At 37.6% G+C, this 18,371-nt stretch overlaps 1 protein-coding gene across 20 annotated transcripts in view; it reads right to left on the reverse strand.

Moving 5' to 3' along the window:
• The window catches only part of CACNA1C (calcium voltage-gated channel subunit alpha1 C), a gene marked incomplete at its 5' end in the record, with an annotated part of 481,188 nt that overhangs the window by 402,242 nt on the left and 60,575 nt on the right, over nucleotides 1–18,371 (reverse strand). For all 20 annotated transcript variants that reach the window (XM_082309318.1, XM_082309328.1, XM_082309322.1 and 17 more), the window contains 2 exons: nucleotides 2,072–2,177; nucleotides 5,759–6,080. In XM_082309318.1, the coding sequence (XP_082165444.1) occupies nucleotides 2,072–2,177; nucleotides 5,759–6,080 (428 nt within the window). The remainder of the gene's footprint in view (nucleotides 1–2,071; nucleotides 2,178–5,758; nucleotides 6,081–18,371) is intronic.

Raw genomic sequence — 18,371 nt, forward strand, 5'->3', positions numbered from 1 at the left:
AACAGGGACTAACAGGAGATCACAGGACCAAAGGCTACTGAGCAGTTGGAGCTCCAGGATTTTATCTATAGTGTAGAATACAGCCTTAATTCCACTAGTGCAAGCCCCTCATGGGATACTAAGTATCCCATTTTCCATTTTTAATTACTTTTTCCATTGAGACCCAAAGAACAAAGCGTAGTCATGCAGATTCCCCATTTTACTTTCTTCTCCCCTTACTTCTGTGAAACAGCTATTTAGATAAATTAACAATGCCTCCTCATCTTCAAGGCTATAACATTTCTAAACTTTCCTGAGATGATGATTCTTGCTTGGCTAGGGTTTTTGAATCCTACTCACAAATAACATGAGTGTTTTGGTAGACTGACCAAATGATGCAAAAGATGTCTTGGAAAACAGATGCAGAATGTTTGCACTCAGCTCACAAGGTGCATATATTTTCTCATAATAGAAGAGTTTCAATATACCTTACTCAGTTATGAATATACTCCCAACTTAGTATTAGCCAGCAGTCTCCTCACTGAAATAAGGCAAATACCCACACCCAATTAAACTCAAGACAAATTAAGAGTCCTCTAACCTTCAACTCTGTTTCATTTTCCTCATTCAACCTTGCAGCTCAGAATGTGCAATAAACAACATACTGCCTTTTATAGCCAGAGGATCAATTAAATCTGCTTTATTTTATTAAAAGACATTCATTTTTTGAAAGGTGCCATACTGAAATGTTGTAAACATATCCACCACAATTCATCATTGTTAAACACTAAGTCAAGCTAACAAAGAGAGAGCAACAAAACAGAAACAAGACCAACTCATATATTCTGTAAATATAGAGAATAGTTAAAAGTTAACAATCACTTATCTCATTCTGCTCCTATTTTTAAACTTCTTCAAGGAGTTACAGTGGAAAAGCACTATGCTACAATTTTTCTGTTTATTTTTTTGTTGTTGTTGTTTTGGGGTTTTTTGTTTGTTTTTGTTGGTGGGTTTTTTGGGGGGGGGGGGGGGGGCGGGGCGGGGATTAAACACAGAAGCACTGTTCCAACAAAGTCCTGAAGTTTGCAATTTGTTTTATACAACTTCAAGAGATATTTAATCAAATGACTGACTTCCAAGAACAGCATGCATCATTTTAACTACAATGTCTGTCAGCCTACTTTGGAAATAGGCTTTTGTTTTCCTCCTCTGTTGCTCTAAAAGTTCTTATGTCTCAGTAAATTTTAATCAGGAAATAGCATCCCAGCTCTTAAACTCTGGGAGCAAGTTTTCATCCTGATCCAACCAGACAAGTAGGAGATTTGTTCACATATTTGAGAAGAAAAATGTTTTCTGCTAATTCAGTGAATTGCGTTCCAGAGCTGTTTTGTGTTGTGCCCTTACTGAACAAAACTCTTTGCTATGACTTCATGCTAAGCCAAACACTCTCGCCTTTTTATATAGACAGCTCTATCCCAAAGTACCAACATTAGCATCAGTGGTGACAGAGAAGAAGCTATATTCCCCCAACAAGAGGGAAGGAAGGGAAAAAAAAAACAAAAAAACAAAAAAACAAAACACACCACACCAAAACCAAACCACACACACAAAAACCCAAACCCACAAACGTTGTTCAACCAAACACATGCGTCTGCGAAATGCAAGCATTAATGCACTTCCTAGAAATTAGTCAAGCTGTGCTCTCCCGTATCACCTGAGAGGACGACAGTATAAATTCCGCAATGGCACTTTGTAAGACAAAAGCCACCATATATTCCATGATTAAAAGATTTCTTCCACAAATACCTGCAGTTTCAAACTTACCAAGCACTTTTGCAGCGTGCAGAAATTTGTTAACCAAAACATCACATGCAACACCCGCGCAATTTTTAGAACATTCTTTTCTAAAGCCAGCTCAACTGAAACAGGTGCTAACATGAATAGAGGAGACATAGCACTCAAAAACAATTTTTACTTTATTATGTTCTCAGCTTTGGTGGATATATTTATGTTCCCTAGCTTCAACGGTCTCTCTGATCACTTTTAAAAAGGACTTTCAAAATAGTGAGACTAAACACCATCAAGGACTTACCAGATTGGAATTGGTGGCATTGGAATCATCTTCTGGAAAGGGGATATAGATAGCTAAGGCCACACAATTGGCAAAAATAGTCAGTAAAATAATTATTTCAAATGGTCTGAGGAATGGAGTTAAGGAAATTGTTCCAAAATGTGCACACACAAATAAAAAAGAAGATTTATAAGAATTCTGTTTAAAGAAAACATTCCAAGCCCCTTATATTCTGAAAAGAAACATATGCCTTTTTAAGTGCTTTTAGGAGCTCCCAGCCAAGAATCTTCCTAATATGTCAAAAGGAGTGTAGGCCAGTCGCGTGCCAGAGTAAACACAGATTTCTTAAAAGTTTTTTCTTCTTTTATTTATTTAGATCGCATTTTCCCTATTTTCTTTCAAGTGTGGCTGTACTATTTTTAATAACAGAAGCCTGTTCTAGAAGGACTGTCATCTTTCCTCTTACGATTAGTTTCTCTTGGTCTTTTCCATCTGCATTTACAAACCCTGAAATAGTTTTAACAAAAGTTTGCGGGGGGGGGGGGGGGGGGGAGTGTTGTATTTTTATTTCCCCTTTCTCAATCTCTCTCTCATATCTCAAAATTAAATGCAAGGGCTCAAGAAATGCATGCATACCTTCAGTTAGAAGACATTTAAATGATGATAAAGTTTGTTAAGGCAAAAAAAATGGCTTTGTCCAAAATCTGCTTATACTGCACATTGCCATGTATACTTGTTTTGCTTAAAAATTATTTGAGTAAGTATTTCTTCCTTTTATTTGCATTTCATTTGGCACCACAGGGAAAACAAACGTGCCTATGTAGTATATTAGGGACACCTAATTATATTAGGAAGCCTAATATATATATAGACAGTATAATAGGGACACCTAATATATATTAGGAAGCCAAGAGTTCCTTATGACGGAGAAACTAGCAGCAATTCAGGGGCGTTTCAGCCTGGCATCAACTTTGGGGGAGGAGGAACAAACCACAAACTTTTGGCATGTTCAGCAAACAAATCCTGCACAACCTTGATGCCCCACTGACTGTCCATTGGAATCAAAGGGCGTTTCTCTACTGACCAATATGCTGGCACTGTACTTCATCTACTTGGGTGGACTCCTTAACCTTAATTGCTGTGAAGTGTCTCCAAACTCAGACTAGAGACCACATTTAAAGTCTGTCTACATTTACTTGCCTGCAAGAATATCCTGGAGGCTAGCTCTGGGATAACTCACCAATATTCTGGAGGGGAATGAAGAGCAGGATAGGACAGGGAGTGTCAAGTATAACCTCTGCCATACAGTGCATTTGAGCATGAATTTGTCTACCATGGGACTGGCTTTGCAGTGTTGCCAAATGTCAACACAGCACGTATGATTTCTGTCAGCAGACTACTGTTCTCAGCAGGTTTTAGCAGGAAAGAACTGGAGATCAGGATGTGCAGCAGCCTGCACTGCGAGATATCCTGACCACAGTGTACGCTCAGATATGTTCTACATTTCACATGTGGGAGAGTCAAAGGGTTCCAAACTCGGCGGACTACTGTGCTTAAACCTATGAATAATAGGAGATATATGATAATATGTAGGAAGAGGAGCAAATCAGGGTAAGTAGATTACATGTGAAATCAGTGGGACTCCTCAGATACCTCAGGCTGTATATATACTGTTTACTGCATAAAGACCTGAATTTCCATAGGCTTTCCTTAATAGCTTTTTTCCTAGACTTTTTGACACAATTATTTTCTATTAACTTATCACTGGTTATGCATTTTTTTTTACTTCTATTCTCTTTTTGCACTGTAAAAATAAAATGGTATAAAACCTACAACTACACTGCACACATAGCAGAAAATTAAATACATAGCTAAATCTTTGCTACTATGCTTAGACTTTAGTGGTTCATCAAATTAAACTAAGCTTTCTTCAATAGTTTTTAGAAATTAGGAAAATTCAGAGTATAGAATAAAATTAAACCTTATCATAACCCTTTGATATTGTTATTTGTCATTGAAGCGTTTCATGTTTATGAACACTAGATGTCCAATGAGAGGTTCTGAAGGGGAAAAAAATACTTCCACCAACTCACCTAAACCCAAACAAAACCAGGAAAATGCAAGCATCAGCATCCTTGCATTGCTTTAATTGCATTGTTTGGTCCTCTCTTGATCTCAGCAGTGCTGTATCCTGTTTTACAACACATCATTCCCATCATTCATTGCTGATCTTATTCATTTATCAAATGTCACTCTGTGCTCTTTCTCTAAAGACATGTGGTTACTGGGGTGCTGGCAAGTAAACCAATATTCAGCTTCATCCTGTTAGTCATCATCCATCATCTTATGCTTAAAGTATCACAGCTATGCCAGAAGGGATAAAAAGTAGCAAACTTAATCAGGGAGATTAAAAATTAGCATCTGAAGAAGAAAGGAATAGGCAGGCAGGTAGTTTAAGGACATCTAAGAATTGACAGGAACATTTTTAACAAGTTCTTAATCTGAAAAATATGTCCATGTCAGCAAGGTCTAATATACTATGTTTTCGTCTTTCTAACATCCCACCAGGCCCCTAGAGGAACAATATTATCACATTGTCGTAAATGCCATCATTCATTTTTTATCATATTATCTACTGCCAAGTTCTGTACTGCCTTCCCTTGACATGCTTATCTATCCCTAACAACATGCTTTTTCCCTTTGTATTTACTGAAGAACCCCATTAGCTTGTGATTTACTGACAATGGCTGTTCGGGGTTAGACTTGGTTTCTCTTTGGGGAGGCAAGGGAGGTATATTTTATTTCACTTTGTGTTTCACGCCAAATTCTCAAATTCCAGCTTGCGCTGATCAGACTTGGGTGACTAAAAAGGCTTTGCTCCTTCCACGTGATGAAGCCAATGGCCAAACTCTCACTGACTTTCCAGGGAAGCAGCACTGACCCTTACATTCTGCAGTTCTGCGTCAGTGGTTATCATCTATCATTGTAACACAGTCTGTCTCTTGTTCAGACTACTAGCTCTGGCCCTGTAATGTATTTGTGCATGTTGCAGGATTACTTTAACTGTCTTTCTTTTTCCCTGCTTCCAGATAACCAGTATCTCTTACCATACATTAGTGAGCCTTATTAGTTTAAGTGGAATTCCAATATAATTAACAGACCTTAGCCCTGTTTCAGGGTCTTATTGCATACATTTGGGGTTTTTTTCTCCACCTTTTGTCCCATTCTTTTCTCCATACTGTAGAAAGTGTGATGCCACATGTTTAACAAAAAACCATATGATTCAAAGTACCAGAGCTGTTTAAGTGGTGGCACCTCTTTAAGTGCCTGCAAAAAAAAAGAAGGGAAAGCTAGCAACTGCTATCAATCCCATAAAGTCAGTTCAATTCTGGCCTCAGATATCTTGCATATCTGCCATCAATTTCAGCCTGGGCCACGTGTTTTTAAAAGAGCAGAATTCAAGCCCTAACCTTTATCATTTAAACTTCTAGTGGTTTCTTACACAAGGGTATAGTTAAGGCTTCAGTCCTAAACTTCTTTTTTCCCCAGCATAAATGATCTCAGTTAAGACATCAAAAACTATTTGTGTACTTTACGTTCCCAGTGGTGCCTTTCAACTTAATGTATTGATTTCTTCACCCTTATGAATAGCGCCTGATGTGCACAAACAATTTGCTGTTTTCCAAATGAGAACATCAAAAAGGATATTTCCATTCGACGATGCTGATGCATGCCCTCCGGATGGGATTTTTCAGTGTTAAACACAGCAGTGCCCGGGGAGGACGTGTAGCTGTGGTGGTACCCTGTTTTTTCTGTTTCCCATACTGCTGCCGTTTTCTCTGCGTGGAGCTAGCTGTGGATATTGTTGCATTGCCAGCACTACCCATCAGTTTGGCTTGCCTGGCAGCATCAATCGCAGCTTGCCAGGACAGAGCTGCCCCTGGAGTAGGAATATGCTCTGGGGCAAGCCCTGCAGCTGCATTGGCATTCATGTTGGCATGAGCTGGACGGGGACTCCCATAGTTGGAACCTGCAAAAGGAAGAAAAAAAAAAAAAAAAAACAAAACACAAAAACACAGAAATTTGTGAAGATGTTTTTTAAACAGCGGAAAAGAGAAATAGTGTTTTTAAAAATCTTAAGTATCAGTAAAATCAAGAGCTAAGGTTAAGGATAAGTGTAGGGTATCCACTTACTACCAGCTTGTTCCGCCAATTCAAGTTCTTCATTTTAAAGTAATACTACTATGCAATCGTTCACCTTGCAGCAGTCTCCCAACAAGACCCAATGGACACTGAGCTGTTAGACCTGCCTCCAATCAATTCAGTCTCCAGGGATTCAGAGAAAATAAACTGTCCTCCTTTTTCGTTTTTACCAACACATTTTGCAAGTTGGGTTGTTTGAAAGCTCAAAAGGTGAGGCTAGTTCTCATCACTTTATCACACAGACGTGCAGCACTATGCAATTTAGTACGTGGCAAAGCACCCAAATGAAATTCTCAAGTCCTATCATAAAAATCCTTATGTTTTCAAGATTGCCTCAAGGTAAAGAGAAATTTTAACAATGAGCTTAATTCTCTCTGCAAACGGTACATATGTATAAGCGTAAGAACAGCCTGACTCGAAGGTATGCTGAAGCAGAAACTGGAACACAAAGGCAGGGTTCATGGCTTTTGTGCTTTATAGGATGCTGTGCAGATAGTTTAGGCCAACCGACATATATTTAGACACTGGAACTGATTCCTTACCCTGATAAGCTGATTTTAAGATAGATGAACTATTGAAATCAATGGAGTAATGCTTACTTAAAAAGCATGTATTAACAAGAATGTTGACTTAGCAGTCCCAAGTTTTGCACTTCTTTTAGCCAAAACTGAGGGAATATATTCTTTTGCCCAATCATAATAATAGAATATATATGTCAGGTGACATGTGGCTGATATTTAGATCTCAGCAGTACCAAAAAGTGAAAGTCACACTTTCAAGCTAGTACAATTTTTCCGTTGTTTCAGTAAAGACAGTTAAGTCACCCATGTCTCGTCAATAAGGCTTTTTCAGTGACTCAAATTAAAACCTCAATCACTTCAAAATGAGTGCATTTTCAAACTTCAAAACAGATTCCCTTACTCTTTGGAGTACGCTTCAATTGAGATATGTGAGAACTTGTGAAAGATTAACTGAGTTTCGCCACAGACACTTCATAGAAGAAAATATAAACCATGTTAGAAAAATGCAACATAAAATCTACACAAAGTCACAACAGCAAACTTTAAGTAAGAAGAATGTCCTGTTTATATATGCCCTATATAAGATTTAAAAGACTACTTATCTTTTTTTGTGGACTTGCAAGTTTGCCTGTGGCCCATTTGTTGAGATACAGGTAAAAGGAAGACCAAATGGTCTACAGATCTTATTCCTTCACAGGCTATGAAACCAGAGTTCAGTTTCAAAAGACTGCACACTCAAGAGATTGTGTTTCCCCTTACATCTGATCAGCAGAGCCTATGCTTCCGAAAAAGTGTACATACAAGAGGCAGACAGTAGAAACCCAGTAAAGGAGTTAGACCACCTTTTATTTCAAAGCAAGCTTGAAGTCTACTATTGACCGTGTTCCACTGTAGATTAATATAGAAATCTGTTGTTACTACATATATCAGATGGGCTCCTATAGACTGCTGGACAATGCAAACAGAAGACCAAGCGACACACTGTTTTCCTTAAAATATCGGATGAAAGACATTGAAAACCAGGGAACTGGCAAACCGTTCTTGAACAAACATAATTACCCAAGATGCATATTTCATAGCTGGATGTGCAGTGCCAAGATATCATAGCAATGACTGCACTACAAATGAATTAAAGCAGGTAAAAAAAATACAATCACATTGACACACAGAGTGCAACAGGATATGCCTCTACCTAGAAAGCATGCAAGGTTTTAAAATTCATCTCACTGAATTGCAAGGAAGGACATGACAGAGTCAGATGTTACTTTATGTCAGGCATTGCCATAAGATTTCCAGGCTGTTATAGTTTCATTGCATAGCACAAAAGTGTAGAGCTTCTCTCTGCTCACTGAAAAACCTCCTAGTTGCAAACCAGCCAAAGGAAGCTGGTGAGTAATACGACTGATATGTGAAAGGGAAAGCTGAAAGAAACAAGAAATGGGAAATAGTTAATTCACATCCCTCAGATTTTGAAACTGAAGAAAAAGCGCTTTCAGAATCACACAAGCTAAGCAGATTTCCTCGATGAAGCAGGCAATCAACTGGCAGACGAACTTAGTTTTCTAAGACTAAGCAAATTGTACACAGCACTGCTCATGGGATACATATTTATTTTCAGACTAGTTCCAGCTGCAGTTTTTCTCTTTAACATCTATTTGACCTCCCTAGCCTGAGGCATGCTGGAAAGAAAAATAAATGGAAAATTACTCTAATTATTCTCCAACTCCAGCTCTTCTTTAATACTGACCTATTAGATTGGATAAGAAAGACGTGTGTGTTTTCCAGTAAAAGCAAACTTGCTGATCCATTGCCACTGTGTTCTTATCATGCTGACTAGACCATGTGGTCCTGAAAATAAACAGCTGCAGCATCTTAATGAGGACTTTTCTGCAATTTGGGAATGTGTCAAGCTTCTCCATTATTATTGCTTATTAGTTAGGTTTCACATAAGGATTCAAGTCTATGCATTTTGACTTTGATGTGCCAGCAAAGTTAAGGATACAGCTTCTGGTGGTTTCATTGCTTTTGCTTCTACCACGATCACCAGTCCCATAATAAAGTGCTTTGTCTCAAATTAATTTCAAAAGATGAGTCAGTAATGACAGATTTATATTAACAAATATTACAGATATTGATTACTGATCAGGATCTGTCTGTTTTATGAAGCTCAGAGACTGCAGACTATCTGTACTAAATAACTAATGGCAGTGACGAATGACTTAATCTACAGGGAGTTTATAGAAATAGCTTGAATTAAAGAGTGAAGCTCACACAGCTTCACAGAAAGTACATTCAAGAACTGAGCAAAATATTTTCAAAGACAGCATAGCCAGACTTTGAGAAAGAATGAAATTCTACCCTATAATCTAAATGCTTAGTGTTAAATCCTACGAAGCAAGCAGAACACAATTCATATTGAACTTGTGAGGCACCATGCTAAATTTGACCTATAGCTCTCATTTCTGCCCCACCACAAAACTTTGCTGTAACCCGAGAGCTGCAGTTACTGGATTTGCTATTTTAATTTTGCAATGTAGCAGTTAAAATACTTCACTCTGTTTCCCCCACTACAAATAAAGTTTCACGATACCTAAATCACTTCAATCATATTTGTTTACACTGTTACTAAGATCGAAGTTGACCAGAAGTGGGAAATGGAGATTCAGCCCCCCTCCCAAATGCAATAACTCACTAAGCACTGTGATCCATAGCATCATCACCCTGCTAATCCGTACCACCCTTTAGCAAGAATTTGTACTGTTGACTATGTCCAGCTGGTACACAAAACTCTTCTCTCCCAAGTAATTCTGTGCTACAGATCATGAGTTTTAAGCATTTGAATAGTAATTAAACATAGAAGTCCATATAAGTGAACAAATTTGATTGTGCAGTCTGTAGGAGACACTTTCATTTCTGCAAAAACGCAAAGTTGCAGAACTACTTCAAATGCAGCCACAACAGAAATACAGGTCTCAAAAATGAGAGTTAAGTCAGAAAAGTAACAGACAAGGTTGCTATACAACAGGAAACAAACCATGTTGCACAAAATACCTGACATCATAAGCTTACAACTAAATCACCAAAAAGATCATCACCAAAATCACTATTAAAATATACAGTGATGACCATTAATACCTTTATAAGTGCTATTTGCATTCTAATAACATCTGTCATGCCACCTATTAAGTATTTCAAAAGCATCATTAAAAAAAAAAAATAAGCAGTGACCATTCTATATGAGAAGGAGGCAAGTTAATGACACAATGGAACTGCAACTTTTGAGTTTCTTGACTTCATCTGGTTAGTCACACATTTATTTTAGAGGAATTTGTGCTTAGATTAATTATTTAAATGAAAACAGAGCTATGCCAATGTGGAATGTCACTGTTCTTTTTTTCCATCCCTTTAAAAACATCAGAATCCTAAAAATGCAGACCTTGAAACTGGGTTGCACAACTGTATTTTTCCCCAAAGCAGAGGAGAGATGGGTACAGTAAAAGACAAAACTGGTTAAGTTATAATGTCTTAACTGAACACTGAAAGAAAGCAAACAGAAAGTAGGAAACTGGTCACACTACTAAGATCACGTGTACGACCAATGCAAGCACACAGGAAAAAAAGTTATGAGAGACTGAAGCGAGAGGTGCCTAATGAGAAACATGAAGAATAACACCAAAAAAAAGGTCAGTGTATGAGATCATCTGTTAATAGGAAGAAGAATGTGGAAAACATTGATCCATCAACCAACGGAAAAAGGAGAGCATTTGATAGATGATTGTAAGAAGGCTTAAGTGTTACATGACCTTTTTGCATCAATTTTAGTAAAGTAAAGCAGGTGACTAGCACAATTAATCCCCAAAGCAAAACAGGTATCATTTCCAACTGTAAAGGGGAAACAACAAGTTATAAAGTACTTAGATAATGTCCATGGTTTCAGCTACTTAGGTACCGCACCCTAGAATATCCTAGAATATTTAAAGAACTTTCTGAAGTAATCTCAAAGCTGTTAGCTGCTGATTTGAACTCAAAGAAGACGGGAGACATCTCAGATGACTGAGAAAGAGTGAACAGAGTCCCCAGTTAAAGTGAGAAGGGGGGAAATTTAAATCCAGTTGAACTTCAGTCTCCAGAAAAAAATCTGGAATAAGTAAAATAAACAAGTGTCAGCAAGTACTTGGAAGACAAGGAGAAAAACAGCAGCAAACATGGATCTGTCATGAATATATTGTGCCAAAGAAAATTAATTCCTTCCAGAACTGGGTAACAGAACTCACAGGCAAGATGGAAGCAGTAGGCACCGTGTCTCCTGACTTTATTAATAGTTTTATGAGGTCTTGTATGACAATTTCACAAGGATGCAAGGGACATATGAGCAAGAAAAAAATTGCTATAACATTAGGACAAAAACAGTGGATGCCTGAGAGCAGTTATGATTGGTACACAGTCTAAAGTGGAGGATGTACCTGGAGGTACCCAAGTGCCTGCCCTGGATCAGATTCTGTTCAATGTTTTCGTTAATGATCTAGATGATGAAATGGTGAATGGTGTTATTAAACAAGCAGGTAACTATGAAGCTGGGAGGCAAAGCAAATACACTGAAGGACGGGATTTGAATTCAAAATTAACTTCATGAATTGGAGAAAAAAAAATCTTAAAAATAGAATGGTGTTCAGCAGGGACAAATGCAAAGTATTTAAGCAAAATGAATCAACTTCCCAAATTATTTTCAGAAAAGCCTTGAGGGTTATATTGGATCCCCAAGAGAACAGAAGTTGATATTGTCATACTGCCTTCTTCCCACAAAATGCAATCATCGCAATATAGTATATAAACAGGGTAAAATCTATGCAACGCTACAAGTAATACTTCTCTTCAGCTCCACACTGGGAGGGCTTCAGCTGAAACACGGCGGGCAGTTTCAGGTTCCACACTTCAAGAAAGATGTGGCTCTGTTCAGGCTGCCCAGAAGAGAACAAAGATACCAACCAAAGCCCTAGAAAACATGAGCTATGAGGCAAAGTGACAGAAATGGGAATGCCAGAACTTGGACTGCTGCTCCTGAGGATGTGAGTGGGAGGAGGGTATGATAACAGTCTTTAAGTGTGTATATATTTATACATATCTTATATATGCACATATATCTTATATATATGTTTTTAATATATATTTATAGATATATGTGTATGTGTATATTATTTCAAAGAACAGAAAGGCAATGTCGATCACCATACTCACGGTGAATAAGCAGAAGCAATGGCTTTTGCAGTAAGAAAAATTCGGAATTTACCTTAGGAAAACACTTTCTAAGCATAGTGACAATGAAGCACACCTATTGACTTCCTGGATTGGTGGCAGTACCTCCCACACTCTAGGTCTTTTAGACCCGGCCAGAAAAACATTTCTCCAGAATCACATACGTGAGGCAAGATTTATAGTGAGAAGTAGTTTCTTTTGTTAGTCTAAAGCAAGTTTGACCTGAAGGATGGCCTTTGCACAGAAAGCTTATGTATTTCTTCCACCAGTTAATTTATCAAAAGAGAGCCCTCCGAGTAAACCATGCTTCACTCGGACCTTTAGATCATCACAGCTACATCAGCACATTGTAAGACTTCTATATGCATGTTCATCACTCCACGGTGGGGAAGATGAGGGCCCGCAGTCCAACTGACCTGGAACCCTGTTTCTTTGGTTTTAAAACCTCACTCTGCAAATATATTTTTCTAAGTCTAAAAGTCTTTCAGTATCTCAGGATGATAACAAATAGCCATACACAAAGTTTAAAATCTTGAAGTGAAATAAACACAGTTATTTGTACGGGAAAACAGTCTTTTCCAGAAACCTTTATTAAATTTTCAGCTGACAATCCTGGAAATTTCCCCTAGAAAATGCAGGGCTGCACACATACAAAACTCACTTTCTTTAAAGCATGATTTGGATATTTTTCCTTATTTGCCTCTAAAAAAAGAAAAAAAGTTGACAAGATGTTAATTCTGACAGCTAACTGCTAAAGTGACACTAGATTTTTCCAAAAAGAACATTTTTGGAGGTAATTTGTAAGTAGAGATAGGAATTATAATGAAAGCTTGATTGCAACCTGAACTATGGCTTTTTCTATAACAAAATTTATAATATATACGTACACGTTTAAACATCATGTCAGACTAAAACTCAGTGTGTAGTTGTTAGCCCAGATAAGAGAGTTACAGAATTTTTCCTGTAAATTGTTTTGGGGCTTCAGAACACACACATAAAAGATACATGATTTAAGACACTTCGTTTGCCATAGTTGAGACTAAACATTTTTTAAAATCTAAACAAAAAAATCTTATTCAAGGAGCACGCTTCATTTGCAACTAGCAACTTTGTTTTCCTTTATCTCCCCCCTCCAAGCAGAGGGGTTTTTTTGCTGCATGCCATTAACATAAGAAGACGCAATGAGCTACTAGCAATGTGAAAAAAACAAGTCCATTTCAATAAAGAAAGCAAGTGCACAAGCTCCTCTTACTTCAAGTATTGAATGTCTCCAAGTTAAAGATTTATGCTTGAAAAGTAACTACGGACACTGCATAGTAAGTTATCGTAACTTTGCCAACACTATTTAGATTTTGAATTTTCTGAGAAAGGGACAGACTTTTATTCTATATCGGTAGATCATCCAGCACAACAGATTCCTGGCTTGTGAATAAGGCACAACAAGAATACAAGCAATAATAATTCCCTGTCAACACTGGAATAAATCATGGGACAACTCTTCCCTTAAAATCACCACATATGTAGTTCTCTCCATGCAAGAATACCTTGTTTCAGAGTACATTGGAAACCCATTGCTTCCTGGTAAGATCTTTCCTTCATATATATGCACTTAGACATGTAAAGGATCTAGGCACCAAGATACAAATTTCTAACATTTCCCTTACTTTTCTGTTTGAAAATGCTCTGGTTTTCAATGAACACAATTCAGGTGTTTGGGGTGTTGGGTTTTTTGTTTGTTTGTTTGGGGCTTTTTGTGGGGGGAGGTGTTTGGGTTGCACTGGGGTTTTTGGGTGGTGTTTTTTCTGTTGTTGTTGGTTTTTGTTTGTTTGTTTTTTTAATAAAAGACACAATCCTGGACTTGTAGTAAAAGCGTGTTTACTTATTTACTGGCAAATTTGGTTTTTTACAGCTCAGTCTACAATAACACCAATGATAGCATCCCCCTCCTTTTAATTAGCAGGTGATAACAAGCTGTCATCTAAGATTTCATCACTTGAGTGTTCCTTCTTTTACTTTTCTAGTTTTATCTTTCCATTCTGAAACAAAACAAAGTAAAGCAACTGTCTGTTCAACCTCCTTCAGTGAAGAGGCATCTTGTCAAACCTTGCTCAGAAGAATCTAGAAAGCCACAAGTTTGAAAATCCTCAGCAGTCACAAAAATCCATCTAGCTTCTGACTTTCTCTTCTGTAACTATGGATTCAAGAGAACTAGACTGGGAGGTAAGATTTTTTTTTTTTTTATTTATGCTTTCCAAAAGCATGGAGCCTACTAAATGTTAAGCCCCAAGGCAAGTGTCTAATATGAGAAGTTTGATAATTGATGTAGCTATCAGGAGAGACAGAGAAGTCTATAATACAACTCAGCTGGACTACAAATTCTATTAGAAGATAAATTTATTAGGCTGAGGGTGGGAGGGTGGGGGTGTGTTAAGAGGCCAATCTCCTTTGGCTTGCAAGCTACAAGAAAACACAAAGAAACCCACAAAGAATTCTTTTTGGTTTCTTGAGACATGTTTCTGGTGGTATCTAGATTAAGCTCTCGGAAATCAAGCCAGGGAACACTTTCCTTTCCTTCAACCATAGCTCACTGAAACATTCATAACACTCAAAAATAGCAACAGAGGACTGGCAACTCAAAGATCCTTTTTACTAATAACAGTATTTGTATTCATCTCAAATAAGCCTGAGAGAACCCAATTAGCCATGTATTTGAAGGAATGGCTAGCAAGAGCTTTTACGTAAAACCATAGTTCTGCTGTGATAATGCATCTCCCACAGAATGCAAAGCACAAAGGCATTTCTAACGTCAAATGGCATATGAATTAAAAACCAATGTTCCTCGCTTGAGGCAGTTATAGATGCACGCCTCATGGTATAGCGCATTGATACATCTTTTTAAAGTATTTTAGGGTACCTATCAGTACAAAACCATTGCAGTAACGTGCATACACGTCATGGGGAGTTTCTTGGAAGAACAACATGCTTCTTGGACAAACTCCAGGCATAGATCCTCAAATGGAGACACCAAGAGAGTGCTTTCTTGCTTAAATGTATATTTTTGCACCATTCATCTAAATTAATGTTACCACCATTAAGGATACTGGGATCAAGCACATCTTTGGTAAAATTTCCTTGACTTCAGTAAAATTCCTCTGGAGATTAACTGTAACTCGATAGATTGGATTCTTCTGACAAAGTTGTCAACTTAACTGCTCATCAGTTTCTTGTTGGTGAATGATTACTCTTCACTTCTTAGTTAGTAATCTAAATATAGCTTCTTTACAGAAAAGAAGCTTTTACAGGTTTAAAATAATCTTTACTGCATTAGATGGTCTCCAGATTCTTTGTCTGAGAATGCAGAGTGGGATAGAAATCAATACACAAACCTGTTAATGTGATTTGCCTCACCCTACCCAAACCATTTTAAAAAAGGGATCTTGTCTAAGCTTCGTCTACAGTCAGTGCAGAGGACCATTTCTTCCATTCTTAAGACCGATGTCTGAAATACAAGTGAAACCAGATGCTGGAAGTGCCAATCTCTCTTCAGATTGTACACAAGTAATCTAAAACATAAGTTTAATTGCACATCAAATTTAAGTGGATTAAACGAGATTAAATGACTCCCACTTATGTGTGGGGAGTATGTGCATGCACATGTGTTTGTGCTCAAGGTACAGAGCAATTCTGTAGCTGCTTTTGGCCCAACTCTGTAGCTGCTTTTTGGCCCAAAACATGACAAAATTTGGAAAATATGTACAACATATGATATCTAAATAATTCAAAGCCTGCAATTTCAATGATTCTTCATCCTAGAAAAATCAATCACAATTCTTTCACAACTCATAGTATTCTCAGTCCAGAAATAGCAGTCTGTTACCAGTTGCATCAGGTAGATGATGACTAAAAAACACAAAAGACATCTCCATATACGTCTGTATCTGAGTTACAGACAATATGAATTTCAATAAAGACACACACGCACACAAACCAACAAATCAAAACAACAACAAAAAAAACCTTTTAGCATCCAAATCTAAATGGAGATCAGCCCTGATAAACAGTACACAGTGCAAATTCTTACAGGCTGAGTTTTTTGCTTCCTCTTGCTGTTTATGGGATCAGTGTTCAGCTGCATGAATCCAGACAGCAGGCAGTTTGTTAGAAAGAGCTTAGCAAGTGTATAAAAGGAGAGTGTATATCTAACCTTCCTATACAAGCCATAAGTACTCCCTGCCAGCCCTCCCTCCCAGAGGTGATACCCACATCAGAAAGCCATTAATTCACATTATCATACAACAACTTAGTTTAAATGGGACCTCTGAAGGCCATCTGGTACCCATCCCTCCTCCTTCTTAGCCCCCTCATTCAAAGTGGTCAAATTTCATCAACCTCTTTGGCTATCCAGCACCATAGCTTGCACCACTACTACTGTCTCTCAGTCTGTGGGTAGGGTTGCAAGGACTGGTCACAGCAGGCACCCAAATCAAAGGTTCATTCAGGTATTGGGCATACAACTTAAGAGAATAGTGTATACCTAATTTTAAGAGGTACCTACTACCTTATACTTTGTCAAAACCAGACATCTGTAAATTATATCATTAGCACCCACACAAAACAGAGCCACCTAAAAACTATTGTCGCTTTTCGGAAAGGCAGAACTTGGGATTTATTTTAAACTGCATTTACCTGATTTTAGATTATGCATGCAATATCCTAATAAATTAAAGATGCACTCCCTTCTTGAAATGCAAGCAGTTTCAAAGGAAAAGGTATTAAAAGATGTTTCAAGTGTCAAAACTGACTTTGATTTCAGCTATTAATCTTAGTGTTCTAAAAAACACATCTTTCTATTTTTAAAACACTACTTTTTTTTTCCCCCGCTGCTTGGAGTAAGATCAGCAATACATCAGAAAAAGCTAATGTACAGGAAAGTTTTGAAACAGACTGTGCAAAAAGTTCTACCAAATCCTAAGAATTAAGGAAGTAAAAATAGATAAATTTGGGCTTTCTTCTAATTTCAGTCATCTAATTAATGTTATCTTATTTTGAATAATTTTAGACAAAATAAAAATATTCAAACAGGAGGACTCTTTTTAACTTGGCACCGTTAAAGTGCTAGAAAGAGATCCTGCAGAAAATAGCAAAATTTGAACTGAGGGAAGAAAAAAAAAAAAATTATTCTGCCTCAGTCCTATCCTTCTATTTCCTTTTATCCACAGAATCTCAAGGGGATGCTCTATATGCAACATGCTGTGCAAAGCAAGAAAAGGAAGCCCTGGCACTTGCAAACCTCCATTAAAACAAACCCACAGAAAATTACTAACCACATGAATAAAAACCATGCTACACAACAAAGGAAAACAGTGGCTTGTTTCAGGGTGCTATTAAAAGGCAATTTGAAAAAAAAAAAAAAAAAAAAAACACACACAGAAAAAAACCCCAAAACACCAATCTTTTATTCAAACTAGACCTTTGTGATTTAGAGTCATATTTTTATAGTCACTTTGCATAGAAGAAAATAATTTTACTGAGTTGTTTGATATTTAAAGTAGTATATTCTAACATGCAGACTTTTCTCTAACATTATTTTTTATTTACTGGTACCCTCTTGGAACACATTCCAAGTCTGAATATCAAGCATGTGTAATATCCAGATGCAAAAACAAGCACTCTTGACTTGCTCTGCTACTTAAGAGCACTTCCAAACTAAATAAGGCACTAAATCAGAAGATTGCAACTGTAGCAAAGTGGGGGGCAGGGGGAGGAGATAATAAAAGGTGGGAAAGATTAGCAAAAGACAATCTTTGTAAGCACCTGTATGAGAAAAAACAGCATCTGGCTTACATCTTAGGTTGAACACTGTAACACGTAACCCTGAAACAGTTCTTATGTCACTGATTGTCTATACAAACACTGTTAACCAGCTTCTCTGTGACCTTTTCTGCAGTAGATGCAGACAAATGTTTGAGACAGTCTTTATAGATTCTTTCTAAAAATAAAAAAATCCTGCTTATATAAAAGCAGATTCATTGATCATTACCGAGTTTACACATACAAGGCAAAGGTGGCAAGAGCAGATGCACACCACGTTTGTAGAGCACTTGCTTAGAAGTCAGGGGGCAATTTTTGTGCACTGCCATGGAGTTAGTGCTCCAGCCACTGCTCCAGCTCCATCTTTCTGATAGTTTTCAGATCACCTCGAAGGCAGCGAAAGCTGAGGCTTTTGCATTCCTTTCTTGGGGCGCTCTGCGTGTCGTAGGATCAGCATCATAAAAGAGGCAAGAAATTTCCCACAAATCATCTACTCTAATAGCATCTGAACACTGTTCAAGAGATTCTACATT

The sequence above is a fragment of the Platalea leucorodia genome (assembly GCF_965183815.1).
Source record: "Platalea leucorodia genome assembly, chromosome: 4".
In the NCBI taxonomy this organism is placed as follows: Eukaryota; Metazoa; Chordata; class Aves; order Pelecaniformes; family Threskiornithidae; genus Platalea; species Platalea leucorodia.